General features: G+C 51.7%; 6 protein-coding genes across 6 annotated transcripts; 1 reads left to right on the top strand and 5 right to left on the bottom strand.

The window, feature by feature from the left end:
* Window positions 1–300: 300 nt before the first annotated feature.
* Window positions 301–2,645, bottom strand: P174DRAFT_377088 (putative C2H2 transcription factor; the record flags this gene model as incomplete). Its single annotated transcript, XM_024822731.1, has 5 exons — window positions 301–725; window positions 785–1,080; window positions 1,135–1,241; window positions 1,289–1,536; window positions 1,589–2,645. The coding sequence occupies 5 exons, from the start codon at window positions 2,643–2,645 to the stop codon at window positions 301–303; spliced, it is 2,133 nt and encodes a 710-aa protein (XP_024678606.1).
* A 441-nt stretch (window positions 2,646–3,086) lies between these two features.
* On the bottom strand, window positions 3,087–4,594 carry P174DRAFT_515234 (cytochrome P450; the record flags this gene model as incomplete). The annotated part of the gene is made up of 2 exons (XM_024832149.1): window positions 3,087–3,639; window positions 3,690–4,594. The coding sequence occupies 2 exons, from the start codon at window positions 4,592–4,594 to the stop codon at window positions 3,102–3,104; spliced, it is 1,443 nt and encodes a 480-aa protein (XP_024678605.1). The 3' UTR covers window positions 3,087–3,101.
* A 1,129-nt stretch (window positions 4,595–5,723) lies between these two features.
* On the bottom strand, window positions 5,724–8,006 carry P174DRAFT_515233 (putative transcription regulator (RTG2); the record flags this gene model as incomplete). The annotated part of the gene is made up of 4 exons (XM_024832148.1): window positions 7,430–8,006; window positions 7,163–7,365; window positions 6,676–7,124; window positions 5,724–6,629 (listed from the first exon to the last, which is right to left on the bottom strand). The coding sequence occupies exons 1-4, from the start codon at window positions 7,546–7,548 to the stop codon at window positions 5,724–5,726; spliced, it is 1,677 nt and encodes a 558-aa protein (XP_024678604.1). The 5' UTR covers window positions 7,549–8,006.
* Window positions 8,007–9,485: 1,479 nt separating this feature from the next.
* On the top strand, window positions 9,486–11,262 carry P174DRAFT_424210 (putative amino acid transporter; the record flags this gene model as incomplete). Its single annotated transcript, XM_024825182.1, has 9 exons — window positions 9,486–9,646; window positions 9,695–9,708; window positions 9,764–9,836; window positions 9,893–10,224; window positions 10,277–10,420; window positions 10,550–10,881; window positions 10,931–10,958; window positions 11,011–11,126; window positions 11,176–11,262. 9 exons carry the CDS (start codon window positions 9,486–9,488, stop codon window positions 11,260–11,262), a joined length of 1,287 nt encoding a protein of 428 aa, XP_024678603.1.
* A 25-nt stretch (window positions 11,263–11,287) lies between these two features.
* On the bottom strand, window positions 11,288–11,957 carry P174DRAFT_445041 (putative secreted antimicrobial peptide). Its single transcript, XM_024828237.1, has one exon. It carries the CDS (start codon window positions 11,804–11,806, stop codon window positions 11,501–11,503), a length of 306 nt encoding a protein of 101 aa, XP_024678602.1. The 5' UTR covers window positions 11,807–11,957; the 3' UTR covers window positions 11,288–11,500.
* A 799-nt stretch (window positions 11,958–12,756) lies between these two features.
* Window positions 12,757–13,772, bottom strand: P174DRAFT_412723 (glycoside hydrolase family 18 protein; the record flags this gene model as incomplete). The annotated part of the gene is made up of 1 exon (XM_024824319.1): window positions 12,757–13,772. One exon carries the CDS (start codon window positions 13,770–13,772, stop codon window positions 12,768–12,770), a length of 1,005 nt encoding a protein of 334 aa, XP_024678601.1. The 3' UTR covers window positions 12,757–12,767.
* Between the last annotated feature and the right edge of the window lie 960 nt (window positions 13,773–14,732).

Here is a 14,732-nt window from a genome sequence, read left to right as displayed (position 1 = left end):
GATATACGTCTGGAATATAAACTTGGCTAAATCAAGCAATGCTCGTGAGTAGCCCCGCAGTGAGCACAATCCATAGTTGTAATTTATATGTAAAGTCCGGGGTTGTTTGTCGGCTGTTGAGTGGGATAACCCCAGATCGGAGGAGGAGGTGGGGGATCGGATGGGGGTGGGATGACGATGAGGACATCCCACTCGTGGGTTCGGAATCCGCCATTGGCCGCAATATGGTCGCATATTTCAGCAACTATGTTCGAACGGCAGATCATAGTTCATCAATCTAATAGAAAGTGGTTGAGTCGGTCACTCCACAGCGGTGGGCATGTCGCTGAGGTGCACTCTTTGGAACTCCGAAATGAGTTCATTGACTTGGCGCATACTGGTTTGGTCATATTGCGACAAAATCGGGTCACTCTGTTCGCTGTCACCGAGCACAAGTTCTCCCCTGATTGCCTTGTGTTGCTCTGCTTCCGCTCCAGACAGTCGGTCGACTTTGACACTTGCAAGAAGCCAGAAATCGCCCGCGTGGCGACAGAATCCCACTCTCTGCCACATGTTGTCTGCATTCAAATTGCTTTCGTCCACCGTCGTATGCGGCAACTGTCCAATTGTTGTGGTTTCATGGAGATGCCAAATCTGCTTGAAGTTTCGCAGCGCGGTGTGGGTCCGTAAGAGTAGATGCCCTGCGCTGAAGAAACTCTGGTATTGGAAGACCAACGAGTGGATACCTGGGATTGTCAGTATTTTGGGAGACGAAAGTCCGTTGTGGAAAGGTTACAGCACAGACCAGAGATGATCGTGAAGAGATTCAAGGGACCCAGGGCTGCCACGGCTTGTTGCATCTTCACTGTCAGGTCGTCTATGCACAGGGTCTCGAACAGTGCACGGAAGGAAAACTTCCAACAGATGCTCGCAGAAGGCATCCAACTCTGAATCGCATCGTAACACTGATCGGCCGTAGGTGCTTGGAAACAAGACTCGGGCGCTGCCCCTTGCATTTTCATTTCCTTAACGACCATCCGTGGCGGCAAATTGTTGAAGGTGACAAATGCCGTATCCAACAGAAAGACCCAGATAAAAGTCCTAGCGGGAGGGTTAACTTGCAATCTCCGTACGGTCCTCTTCAGTTGGCAATACCTGATCAACTCTTCCCGGGCGACAAATTCGTTCCAGTCAAACTCATCCCTGTGCTTCGCGTTGTAGTCGACATGTCGCGCTGTCGTGATATCAAGATCACGAACGGTCTGTATTGATCAGTAAATCATTCGTAATTCCGGTCTGGCGGGCCTACCGAAACGACAGTGCTGAAGCGATGACGACGGATGCGCTTCTTGCTGGCATCACTGCCTTCCCAATTTTGGTACAAGCAGACCATGTAAGCGGCCTGCAGAGCTTGCATCTTTTGTATGTCACGAACAGGGTGAAACGGTGAGACTGGGTCCCGGTTAAAGTCCTCATCGGCGAACACGGCCTCTTCTACACAGTTGAACCACATCCGAGCATTATCGTTATCTTCGAGGTTTGGCGAAACACAGGCACCTATTTTCCACTCAGCACCGGTCATGGTCAGATGTGGGAGATCCTGCCTTACCAATGATGGCCATAGACGCCAGGAGGACTGGCTTGGAGCTCGCCGGGTGGAAACTTGGCCGATGGAGAAAGTTCACGTTTGGAGACCAGATCGACCAGTAGAGTTCAATATACTTCCGGAGACTTGTAGGAGAGAAGAACTGCAGACATCGTTGCTCGATGTCCTGAGACCATGAGATGGTCACACAGCTGTTGCGCGGCTTGAGCATGACGACCTCCTTTATTAGAAGAAGAATCTGATGTGTCTGTAAGGCCAGCGGGTCATTGAGCCATTGCGACGAGACCGCGTACGAGTTGTTGCTATCTAGATTGCTGAATTGGTCCACGTTAGTGGCCCAAAAAGTGTCTATGAGCCGTTCTTTCTCCTCGATGCTATATAGAACCCCCGATCTTTGCTCCAATGTTCCGCATTCAAAGGACGAGACGAAGCCAGTGCAACTGGTGAAAGCGTCGAGGAAATGGAAGAAGTAGTTGCGGTCAGCGCTCGCCAGAGAGAGATCCTCCGAAGCTAAGTTAAACAAATCTTGCCATGACTGGTCGGAGTATTGGAGAAGATCGAGGTCTGCACAGGCGAAAGCGTCAAATCCAGCGCTGTCCAGCCGCTCGTCGGCTCCAGTGCGGGGCGTCCACAGAACACTTGCCGCTGTCACATTGCTACTATCGGCACCTAGTGAAACCGTAGTAGAAGCTATCTCCTCGACCGCCTGGGTATCATTCTTCAGTGTGGAATATGCGCACTCCACTTCCCTCTTGGAACAATTCTGGCACGGTCGGGCGCTATTGCAAGCTTTTTTCTGACGTGCACAGCGATCACAAGCGCGCTTACGAGTCGCTCCCTGATAAGCGCTAAAAATAATGCGGTCGCATGTTCGGAGGTGCCGTCGCAGGACGTCGGCTCGCTGGAACGTACTGGGACAGGCCGGACATCGATGCGGCCGGTCAGCGGAGTGGGAATTGCGATGGCGCTGGAGATGCTCCCGGCGCTTGTAGGATTTGAAGCAGACGGAACACTGATGAGGACTGGTAGCTAGGCTGACATAAGTCGGTGAGTTCTTCATACTGAGTTCACGGGTTTCATTTTCTTTTGAGATCTGATGCGATGCAGAAAGAGGTCGCGGCAGATGAACGAACTGCAGATCCGAGGCATCTGGGGATCCGGGAAGCTTTGCGGGGAAGCTGGCCGATTATGTAACATAAGCATAAGATGAGGCATAAAGCGTATTTGACCAATAATAGGAAACGCGCAACACTTGTGCACCTGAACCGATAATACACATGTCGTTGCATACTCTGGCGTTGGAACTTGTCCTGTATGTCTTCATTTTCCGTGAGAAGAGGTTTTTATATCTGCTAGCTCTATTATGAATGTGAACGCTTCCGTTGATGCGAGGCATTTAACTTGCAAGCTCGTTGGTAGCGCATCGATTGTAGCGTGGTTGAAGTATATATTCATTTGTGGATTGTAGATAGGGAATACCCACGGGGAAGCAGGTATGTCTGGTGATGAAATCTCTCTAATTACTTAGCATTCTACATCCAATCTGTGACAGGGCGATGCGTTCATCCTTCTCTGCCAAGGTCCAACCCCTTTCGATAATCTTTTGTCTGTGAAGACCGCGGACTCGGAATGTGGCCTTGACTGCAGCCGGCGATGAGTCCTCATTCAGTGGCTGCTTGTCTGCAGATGTGATATTGAACCCCCAAAGTAAACGCGAAATGACAATGAACAAGCTTGACCGAGCCAGGCGATGACCTGGACATGCTCTCCGGCCAAATCCAAAAGCCGACACAGGAAGATCTGGGTTCTCTACATACCGTTCCGGGTGAAAGCTGGAAGGATCATTGAAGACTTCATCGTCCATGTTCATGCCGAATTGGTTTGCAATGACTGTTGCGCCTCGGGGAATGAAATACCCCATGTACTCGTCGTCTTGTATCGCCGCATGTGGCACAGCAATAGGGGATATGGGCCGCCATCGCAGAAGCTCGGAAATGATCGCATTGATATACGGCAGCCTTTCCATGTCGTCGAATGACGGGAGTCGATCTGCCCTACCACCGAATCCAGCTCCTGCTGTCCCTTGCTTACCACGTCGGGATACAAGATGCTCACCATGACAAATAGGTCCAGCACCATTTTGGTCGTATGAATGCCTGCCACATATAGTTCCCCAAGCGAGTAACATACATTGTCCCAAGGGAGCTGCATGACGTCCGGTTTCTGTGTGACTTCTTTGCTCCAGTTCCAGCACTCTGCTGCCAGAGCCTCCTCGCAGCATTCTCGATACACAATCATGGTCTTGTCATGGAGTCGAGCGGCTTCTGTCCTCCATTTCCAGAAGATCCGGGGTAGACGGTCGAGAATGGGAAACAAGTCCATCAACATAGTCCAGAAAGACGCCCCTTGCAACACAAAACCGGCCATTTCGTTGATTTGCTCCAATCGTCTGTGATCATTGTCGTCCTTGCCTCTTCCTTTGCCGTACACTAGCGTGAACATCACATTCGACGTGTATTGATGAAAACAGTGGGAGAAATCATTGGTCACGAGAAACTCGTGCAGGAGATGCTTGCTTTGGATATCTTGCAAATGACGATATGCAATTGTGTGATGAGCACTCAGCAGGGAGCCATGCAGACGTCGGTTCAACCTCCATTCAGGGCCATACGGCATGAATGCTGCCGCGAGTCCCTTGTTGAGGTACTTGTCCATCCATACCGAAGGGGGTCGAGAGCTATAGATGCTGCCTCGCTTCTCTAGCAGATCCTGTGCGGCTTGGCGAGTTCCGAGGACGACAAACGTACGGCTTCCAATCTTGAAGCTAACTACGGGGCCGTATCGTTTATTCCATTTTTGAAATGTGGTCGCGATATCTTTCTCGGGATATGGTCCGGAGAGAAGGGTGGGCCCCGGAGGCAAAGGTGGATGCGATGTTCGAGAGCGTAGAAGATGAAACCAGCACCACCCTAGAAGAATAACGACCAATAAAGTGGGGGCCAATTCCATTCTTGAGAGCTTGGACGATCCTTGGGAGGACTCTCCTGGGTTTTGGTCCCCGTATTAAATGCAATTTGGGGGAACGATATGCATCAGCGGATACAACATCCATCATCCGTTCCTATTGATCCAAACCAGACAAGATACGTAAGACTGCATGAAGCCACTATGCAGGTGGACCAGCCTTGGATCGAGACGGACAACTGCTGTGTCCCAAGTGCCAAACAAATCAGCCTGGTGGAGTGTCCCGGCGCGGCAAGTCGATGCATCCCTGCCTTAACCCACAAAAGGCCAATCACGGATAAGTCTGGACAAGGAATGGAAGACTATTCTGCAGAAGGATGGTCGCTTTCCCATCAGGGCTCAGTCACCGCTAGTTCGAGTTTAGTTGGGCAATATTTGATCTTGCCTCTAACATGTCTGAGCTTCGTTTGACGTTATCGCCGGCGCATAAAATAGCATAGCCAGTGCGCTAGGTCGACGGCTACGCAGCATAAACCGACAGCATTTCCTCCGCTATCCGCGTAAGGAAACTCAGGCCGATATAGATATAGCTTGGAGGATGTCTGTTGTTTCGTCCCTGCTCTACATGCAGGGATTTGGATCCCACTGCCAAGCTGGCAATCGGTACAGTCCGCCCGAAGACGGCGTCAATGTGGGGCATGAGAGGATTCCATACGCCTCCGTTGAGGAGTCCTTCTCGACACCAGGCCGAAAGGCGGGGCCCATTTGGCTTCGGCAGTGCTCAAAATTCCTTCAGTGCACTGATGGATCCGGCCATCTGCGGTACAGTGACAGTGAGGAAGTCGTTCTCGTACGGACGGGCCCAGGAGCTGTAAGAGAGTACAGAGGGTTGATGTTTCCCATGAGACGTTCTTGAAGAAATGATATTGAATTGCACAAAGGGTATATTCGGACTTGTCTTCACTATTGTAGCTAAAGATGATCTCTTTGAGTTACTCAACTTTGTGGTATTGAGGATCCACCCGGCCACTGACCCGGATGCCGACAACATAGGTTCGCAAACGGCAACAAGTAGTGAGCGTCAGGAAGTATCTCGCCATGACAGGCACGTATTGCACCAGGAAATACCACAGATATTACAGCATCTCCTCCTCGGCTACAACCACCTTGACTTTCATCCCCCAGCCGTCTCTCCCCCGATCCAATTCTTCCTCTTGCCTACCTTGTGGATTTTGCGAACATCCCGCTCCAGTTCGGACTTCAACTGCGTGGGGTCATACGCCACCTTTTGCACAAAGACTTTCAGCTCAATGCCTGTCTTATTTCCATGTTTGCCCAGATTGCTGGCCCATCGTGCCTCGGTTGCGATTCGCGGTCGGGCCGGGTCTATCATTCCAATGGGATAGAGTCGGGCGATCACCAGTCCCAGCTTCCCCAAGTATCGGATCCACCAGACCTCCTCGGGTGTCAGCAGCTCCCGCAACCGAAACTTGAAATCTTTCTCCCGCGGGGGCAGTTCCCCTCCATATCGCTCCTGCAGCATCAACGCCAGGCGTGCGCGGTCGGCGTGAGGGATGCCGTGAGTGGACGCGAGCAGACCGGCGCTGGTGCTGTACAGCGCAGCAGTCGAGGACAACTCCTTGGACATGGCGGCGTGCACAAATAGCGAATTGGCAAAGGCCTGGATTAGGGTCCCGCGGATTGATGGGGGAAAGGTTCTCTCTTCGGTGCGTGCGGGGATGGCGCCAAACATGAGGAAGGCGATCACCTGCGCGGAGGGCCGGGCAAAGGCGGTGGTCGCTACCTCTAGCGGATCCTGCTGTCGAACAAAGGGAGGAATGTCGCGGAAGAGAAGGCCCTCGCGGACGCCGCCCTGGCAGAAGTGAGCTTCTTTGATGCCGTACGGCACCGATTTGGCCAGCACATTGACCAGGAATGCGACCGAGGGGACCTGTTCACGACGGCGATCGGAGACGCGGAAGATGTCTCGGGCGGTCCGAGCGACCTTTTTGAGGACTTCGGTGTTTTCAAAGTCCTCCTTGGGAGCGGAGTAGCCGTTGATGATGGAGATGGGGTAATACTGTCCGCGCACTTGATGCAGGTAAAGCAAGAGGTATCCCAACCACGAAATCCTCCCCGGACAGATAGAGAGGGAAGCCCCCCTCGGTCCGAGCTTTTTCCACCAGCCTATGAGGAATCTCCAGCTGCTCAAAGGCCCTGCGGAAATTGCTCTCCATCTCCCGGCGGAATGCCTCCTCCGCCCGATGCGCCTCGTCCGGGCTCTTCCCCTTCCGCAGTTGATTGAGTTTGTGTGTCAAGGCGGCTGCTCCGTAGGGAAAACTGAACGACCCCTTGGGGCTGATGCGAACACTGCCTGCATGCGAGATGATCCAGGTCATCTGCATGCTCCCTCCCCCCAAATCCATGGCCAGTCCTTCGATGTCGGAAAAGCTGCTGGCAATCCCCCATGCTCCAATTGTTCCTTCCAATTCTTTGGGCAGAGTCTCAACCGAGACGTTGGTGGCGCGTCGGATGGCATCGACAAACTCGTCTGCATTGAGTGCGGTGCGCGTGGCTTCGGTCGCGATGATGCGGATGTTCTCCGGGGGACACCGATTTGCGCACACGTAATCTGGAAGCGAACGATCGCCCCGACTACCGATTTGATAACATGCTTGGGGATGGGGATTTGACAGCCGGTCTCGTCGTCAAACTGGGCGTCGTAGACGGAAATGTCGACCCGTCGCAGGTACACGGTCGGCAGGATACGCGCGGTCGGAGACGAGAGGTCGGAGACGGAGCATCGTATTCCGTTGCTGGACAAGAATATCAGGTTGGCATGTTGGTTCAGACATAAATGGGGATGACATTGATGCTCACCTTCCCAGATCAACTACGGCTTGAAGATGTCGTCGCTTCGCAGAAGGTTGAATGAGAGAGTTGGAAAGGAGGGGCTGGGAGACTGAGGGCCGGCCGGGAAATCGATCACCACCTCCCATAATAATGGTAATATGGCCCCCTAGAGATCAGGTAGCTTCACCAACTGACCACAGCCACGGTGCTATGGACAAATAGAGGGGCAAGAGTCTCAAGAGGTCTCAACACGGAGGACTCTTTTCATCTTCTTGTGGTTGCTGATATTGCCCTGCAACGTGTCCTGACGTCAGCCATCTTGGGAGTGTCACGTTTGAGCTGCAGTAGTTGGAGTTGCTGGAATTGCTTTTTTTTGTTGTTGCTACTCCTATTCCGTAAGACCAATAGATGACAAGCAATGCTCAGCGCTTCTAACAAGGTCCTCGGATGATGGCCATTATCAGTGTGATTGGGTATGGTTATTGATAAGCGACCCCATTTTGTTGGAGAGATATATATCGCGGGAGGATGCCGTAGAGGCATGGCATGTCGAAGTACCTCTCTACATCCGAGAGATGGTTGGGACTAGTCAAGACAGTTGATTCCATTCTATACTAGTAGTATTATTCATAGGTAGGGCGCATATAATATAAAGCATATCTAGAAGTTCTCTACGGAGTTACATGCGAAAGACACCTATTCTAGTCTATTGTGGTAACCAGGCAAAGCGTTACGTAAGAAGGGGAACATTCCTAGGTAGACTTGGCCAATGACTTGATGAAAATGAAGGAGAGAATCGTGTGTATTGACTAATGAGAACCATAAGGCCAAGGAATGAATGCATCACGATTCCACCTATGAATCCCTGGGATGAGACAGATCTTACCAAGTGCTCTCCTCCTCCTCTGCTCTGCTGTATAACAACAGCACACCGGTGGAGCACGTGATGAGGCAGAATCCCAACCCACGCCACAGACGGCATCCCTCGCCTTGGCTCTCTCTGCGTTTGAGCCTAAATAATGATCTTCAAGGATTAATAAGTAGGGCACTGGTCCCGGTCTCTCAGCTTTCACCGACCGGACCCGGCCCGGGAGACAGCCGGCCAAGTGGAGCCGTAGGCCGCAGCCTCTCCTTCAGCCTACATACGGTATCTCGGAATATGACTATCTACGAGAATCTACGGAGTACTCGGATCACAGGCAGAAGGCGATATCAGGACACGTACTGCAGACTCCTCGGTAGGGTGTTACACTGGCCGATGATAAGACGCCGGATGGTTTCGGTCGGCAGCTTCGAACACCCGTCTGTGATATACATGTAGTTCTTGCGATAGTCAACTCTACGCCGGTGATAAAGATACTGAGATATGTGTTGGATCATCGTCAAATATGCCATTCAGTGTTCCCCGTGGATATCCCCGTAGATCTTTCTTTTCTATGCGGGGTTTTCATGACTCCATGGAGTACTCCAGATATCATGCCAGGTTTCACTCCTTGTACAACGTCTAAGCGGTTCATGATGTCTTGCCCCAGGAATCTGGAGTAGTACCTGTTACGCGATCAAAATCCCTCAATGGTCTTCGTGGATGCGGTGGCCCTGAGGACATGTTCCAGAAATACCAGATCGTCAGATGGCCAGAGGCAAATATGATGTCGAAATGCCCGTTGCTGGCCAATCCGCGGCGGGAATATCATCCATGGACGGTGATAAAGCTCCACAGCGCGGTGGAGAACAGGGAGGATCTGCTCGACAATTTCACTCGCACACGAAAATTTCAGAGAGTGTGTGTGGAATCGTGCAGATGGCTAGCATCGGACTCTAATACGTAATGTCCATGACTGACAGGTATCAACCTCAACCAGAGATAACTTCTCCGTCGACGCATGGAGTAGACCCGAGACCCATCAACCCTACCGAACATTGCCAAGCCCCAAAAAAAGGGCCGTAAAAAAGAGGAACACTCGGTTAGCCTGGGTTTCTTCTAGAAGATCTGGCTCATCCCCGTTTTATCTTCTCCAGGTTCTCCCTCTTCTGGACTTTCGTTTCCCTTGAATTTCTCGTTGTCGTTCTACAGAGTATCGCCATGGCCGTCTCAAGGGATCTCGAGGCTCCCGCCGTCCTCAACGACCCAACCGCTGATGATGCCACGATCGAAAAGAAGGAATATGCTGATGGCACGCCGGCAAATGATCCGTTTGGAAATGAAGAATGCGGAGAGGTCAAATATCGTGTCATGTCGTGGTGGTAAGCTTCGTTCCCTCCTTGTCCATTCCCTCAGCTGACCTGGTGCAGGCAATGTGGAACATGTAAGGCTTCTACTACCGTATATTCCGTCTACCATGATCCTCTAACAAGAGATAGTGATGGTTGCTGAGAATATTTCCCTGGGGATTCTGTCTCTGCCATCAGCCGTGGCCACCTTGGGAATCGTCCCGTAAGTGTACCGAGAGACCACCTTCAGCATCTATGTTCCTAACCACGGCGACACAGAGCGGTAATTCTGCTTCTTGGATTGTCCGCAATCTCATGGTATACCGGCTACATTATGGGACAGTTTAAGCTCCGTTTCCCCCAGATCCATAGCATGGGGGATGCCGGCGAGCTGCTGTTGGGCCGCTTCGGACGCGAGTTATTCGGCATCGGTCAGCTCCTGTTCTTGATCTTCCTGATGGCCAGTCACATCCTCACCTTCACCGTGGTCTTCAACACCATTACCAACCACGGGACCTGTACCATTGTCTTTGGGGTGGTTGGATTGGTGGTCAGTTTCATCGGAGCCTTGCCGCGCACGATGGGTAAAGTCTATTGGATGTCTATGGCGTGTATGCATTCCTCCTCGTCTATCGATTGTAGACCCGACTGACAATGTGCCAGCCTGCATCAGTATTGTGACGGCTACCGTGGTGACCATGATCGCGATCGGAGTGCAAGCCCCAGATCACGTCCATGTGGATGCGACCACCGAGGTTTCTTTCCAGGATGCGTTCCTCGCCGTGACCAACATCATCTTTGCTTACAGTATGCCTATAACTGTTTCCTTATTGCTCTCCAGTAGCTAATTCCGCTAGTTGCTCACGTCGCTTTCTTTGGATTCATTTCGGAAATGCATGACCCCGGGACTTCCCCAAGTCCCTGACTATGCTGCAGGTCGTGGACACCAGCTTGTACATCGTGACTGCGATGGTCATCTACCGCTATGCCGGCCCGACGTAGCGTCGCCCGCTCTGTCATCCGCTGGACCTCTGATGAAAAAGGTGGCCTACGGTCTGGCCATCCCCACCGTGGTGATCGCCGGTGTCGTGTTTGGCCATGTCGCCTGCAAGTATATCTACGTGCGCATCTTCCGAGGCTCCGCCCATATGCACCAGAACAGCTTCCTGGCTATCGGGTCATGGGTGGCCATCGCGTTGAGCGTCTGGGTGGTGGCCTGGGTGATTGCAGAGTCCATTCCGGTATTCAACGAGCTGCTGAGTTTGATTGTATGTCTCCATTCACCTTTAACTTTAGCTATTGCTAATGACTCTACAGAGCTCCTTGTTTGGAAGTTGGTTCAGCTGTAAGTTACCTGCCGACATTCTGCTGGGTTTGAGGAATACTAACTTGAATAGACGGGTTGCCCGCCATCTTTTGGCTCGTGATGAACAAGGGCCGCTGGTTCTCAACTCGCTCCAAGATCTGTTTGACTATCGTCAACTTCCTCATCCTGGCGTTCGCCTGTGCTCTGGTATGTTCACTTATTCTTGTCTTTCCAAGAAGTAGCTAACAAAGACTAGTGTGGCATGGGTCTCTACGTCTCGGGTAAATCGATTCACGACAGTTCATCCAAGGCAAGCTGGACTTGCAAGAACAACGCCACCTAGACGGTTGACTTGCGGATGAGATAGATGGTGCATGGATATGATTAGAACTTGAATTAGACACTGCAGGCCATGAAGAATCTGTATATAGATTGTCCTAGGATTTGAGCATCTAGATGAAACATGTATACTTCAACTGTCCTGCCTAGCTCAGCCCATCGTATATCTTTGATAAATGTTCATACCCGACACATACATTCAGACGCAAATCTCATGACCATGTACAGCAACAGAAGGGTTTTCAGCAAGTCCCCCCATGAATCCTCACCGAACGAAAGGATTCCCAACCAACAGGGAGCTTAACGCAATCCTGGTCTGAGTCCTTGGAAATGCGAACACCTTCACAATCTCTGCCCTTGTAGAAGCTGGCCGTGGCCTTTTGGAAGTTGAGTTTAGCCCCTTTGATCTTGTAGTTGCGGCTCATATTGGTACAGCCGCAGGAGGTGATCTTGCCGACGGTTTCGCCACCGCAGGAGGCGCTGGTGTAGGGATAGACGATGGTAGCGCTGGCTGAGGCCAGGAGAGTGGTAATTGCAAGGAACTTCATTGTGACAGTAGTTTGTGGATAGGAGTCGTTGTTTTAGATCTTGAGGATGGAGTGTGTTGTTGAATGGATATCCCTGAGCGGATGTGCTCCCTTTATATATCTTCATCTTGGACGAGATATTAGACCACTGCGTGTTCAAACAGGAAGGATGTCACCCGCGCATTTGAGACATCTCAAGGAAGGTATATTGTATCGTTCGTATTTATGCATGCCAAGTGAAGCGATATGCTGAACACGAAAGCCCATGCAGAGATGTGTCAACAATCACCACTGCGATGTAACACTGTCAGCATGAACGAGGCACTGTTGTCCAGTATTCCATACTCATTGGTGATGTCTGGATTGAACCATGCTCGCCAACCTACATCATGCGCAGGTGGAAGATCGTATTCGGAGTATTGCCCTTGTTGGGAAGACTCAATGCAAGGAGGTCGTTTCTTGAGATAATCGGTGTTATTCCTCCCCTTCGGTTCATCGGAAGGCAGTACTCTGTAGTGCTACGTGAATGCGTCAGATTTATGCTCGTCGCGGAATGAACACAGGATTCATCACGGTAGTCGGTCCGAAGATGAGAGTCCCTGGCGGTGTGCCTTCTGTGTCCTCGGGATGGGCGTCCTCTTGGATCTGGTCGATATGGGTAATGGAAAGATCGACAAAAGCGTCATTGCGACGGCCAAGGTAGTCGTTTGTATCGGCGGAGAATCCACCCACATCTGCCCAAGTTGAGCGGCCAACATTTTCCCACCGGATGAAGAAGGAGTGTCTACGAGTCAGTTATCATAAGGATGCAGAAAATCTTCAAATATTCAAGGTATGCGATCAATATTTTACACAGCCACGGCATGTACACCTGCTGGTGAGGTCCAGCCAGCTAACAGACACACAGGATAACGAAGGACAGGTGAAGTAACGACAGAAGAGGTAAAGAATGTCCACAATGCTGACAATTCAGCTGATATTATTAACAAGGAGACCCGGTAGTCAGGATGCGCTTCGCCTCCTGGGCATAAGTGCATCCGTTGTTGACGTTGGCGTCCGAAAAGCCGGCGGACCACATCATGACACCTCCGAAAGCCGGGTTGTTCTTGTACTCGGCCACGAGGGAAGCCAGAGCGCTGGGCTGGAGATAGTACTGTGCGCCGCTGGACGTTCCTGTCGCACCCAGCGGCGAAGCAGGGACACCGATGAAGATCTTCGCGTTGGCCGAGGGGGTGTTGGCCAGGTTGGAGACCCATTGGTCGTAGTTGATGGGGCCGTTGACGGAGCAGCCGGGGTTGTTGTAGAACTGCACCCAGAGATAGTCGAACTGCGCCTTGGTGACAATGACCTGCATGTTGGGCTCGGGGATGGGGCACTGCGGCGCACCGGTGATGTAGTACTGGTTGGAAGGATCCGAAGCAAAGTTGGAGCGCAGCTTGTTGATCAGGTACTGGTAGTAGTTGTTTCCGGCGTAGCTCTCAATGTCAAAGTCCCAGCCGTTGACAAAGGTGCTTCCAAAGGGTCGGGGCACATTTCCATTGCCCTGGGTATTGCCGTAGGCCTCCCAAAGGTTTTGACCGATGGTCTCGGCCTCAGCCTGAGAGGACAGAGAATACGCACCGACGGCACCGCCGAGGGACAAAATGACCTTGACGCCCCTGGATTGGCAGGTCTTGATGGCAGAGGCCAAAGCGTCACAGTTCTGCGGCTGCCCAGAGGGAGAAATGTAGCAGGACTGGCCGATGGTACCGGAGGCGATGGTGTTGCCATTTCCGTACTGATACAGGAAGGAGAGGACAATGATATCGATGCCAGAGGTCGACGTGCAGTAGGAGGCCAGATCGTTGTTCTCGACGGTGCCGCCGCCGTTCTGGCCCCAGTACACGACGTTCTGGGCACCGGACGCGCGCGAGGACAGCTGATGGGGCATGGCAGATGCGGTCGCAGCCATCAGGCTGAGGGCACTGAGCACTTTGGCAAAATACATTTTGACGAAATGGATGGGGTGAGAACCTGGATACAAGGAGTGACAGAAAGCGAACAAATTTCAAAGAATGACAAGAAGAGAAAGGACAGATTCGTCAAGAATCTTGAGGGCGAAAGGACTCTGTGTGTTGGAATGATCATGAGCAACAGCTGCGAAGGAGGCTTGTTTTATATCCCATTTCCAACCATGCCTTCTCTTGTGACTGTCCAACAGCATTTTCATGGGGACATACATCCAAGCAACATCCTCGATGCGCCGTCTTGTCGTCTGCATGCGATGGTAACTTCATGAAGTAGGATAATGTCCGTACAGCGTTGCAACTGGCGTTGAAACTGCTAGAGGGAGGCATGGCTGAAACGCTCTAAACACGCACAAGTCCCCGTGGAAGAACCATTGAAGTGGAATTCCATAGGAATGCCATAGAAAGGGCCGAGCCTGAGTCGACAGAGAGGGCGATCGGCGAAGACGATGTAACTGTGATGGCTGTTGATTGATTAAGCTCATGCAACGTGCATTGGGCGTGACTTGGCCTAACGGCTTTGACTAGTATACCAAACAATATATACCGATCTAGATCGTGCCCCGACTGGCTCGGAGACGGGGCTGTATGTGTTAAGGTTCGTCTATTGCGACGCTGTAATCTCCGCGCTGACAAGCCCGTCCGCAATGGAAGACTCTGATACGCCCGTTGTCGCTGCAGATAATATCAGGCTTGACACTAAGAAAGCGACGACACATAAAAGCCGACTAGCAAGTACCGGTGCTTCAGAATCAGCCAGGATACTGGCCTACAATAAGTAAAAGCCGGGGAGAGTTACATTGGTGTTGAGGCTTGATACAAAGGCTGAAGTTTAACCAGTGCATGCTCCTGAGCCATGTACAATCTCGTTCTGCTTCAAACTGCCACATGCAAGGTCTGGATGACCTGTGCCTGACTATAATATAGATTGTTATTCCTAA

This window comes from Aspergillus novofumigatus, assembly GCF_002847465.1.
Source record: "Aspergillus novofumigatus IBT 16806 chromosome Unknown P174scaffold_8, whole genome shotgun sequence".
Taxonomy (NCBI): domain Eukaryota; kingdom Fungi; phylum Ascomycota; class Eurotiomycetes; order Eurotiales; family Aspergillaceae; genus Aspergillus; species Aspergillus novofumigatus.
The sequence above is the reverse complement of the archived record's forward strand: the minus strand, read 5'-3'. Positions and strand labels throughout refer to the sequence as shown.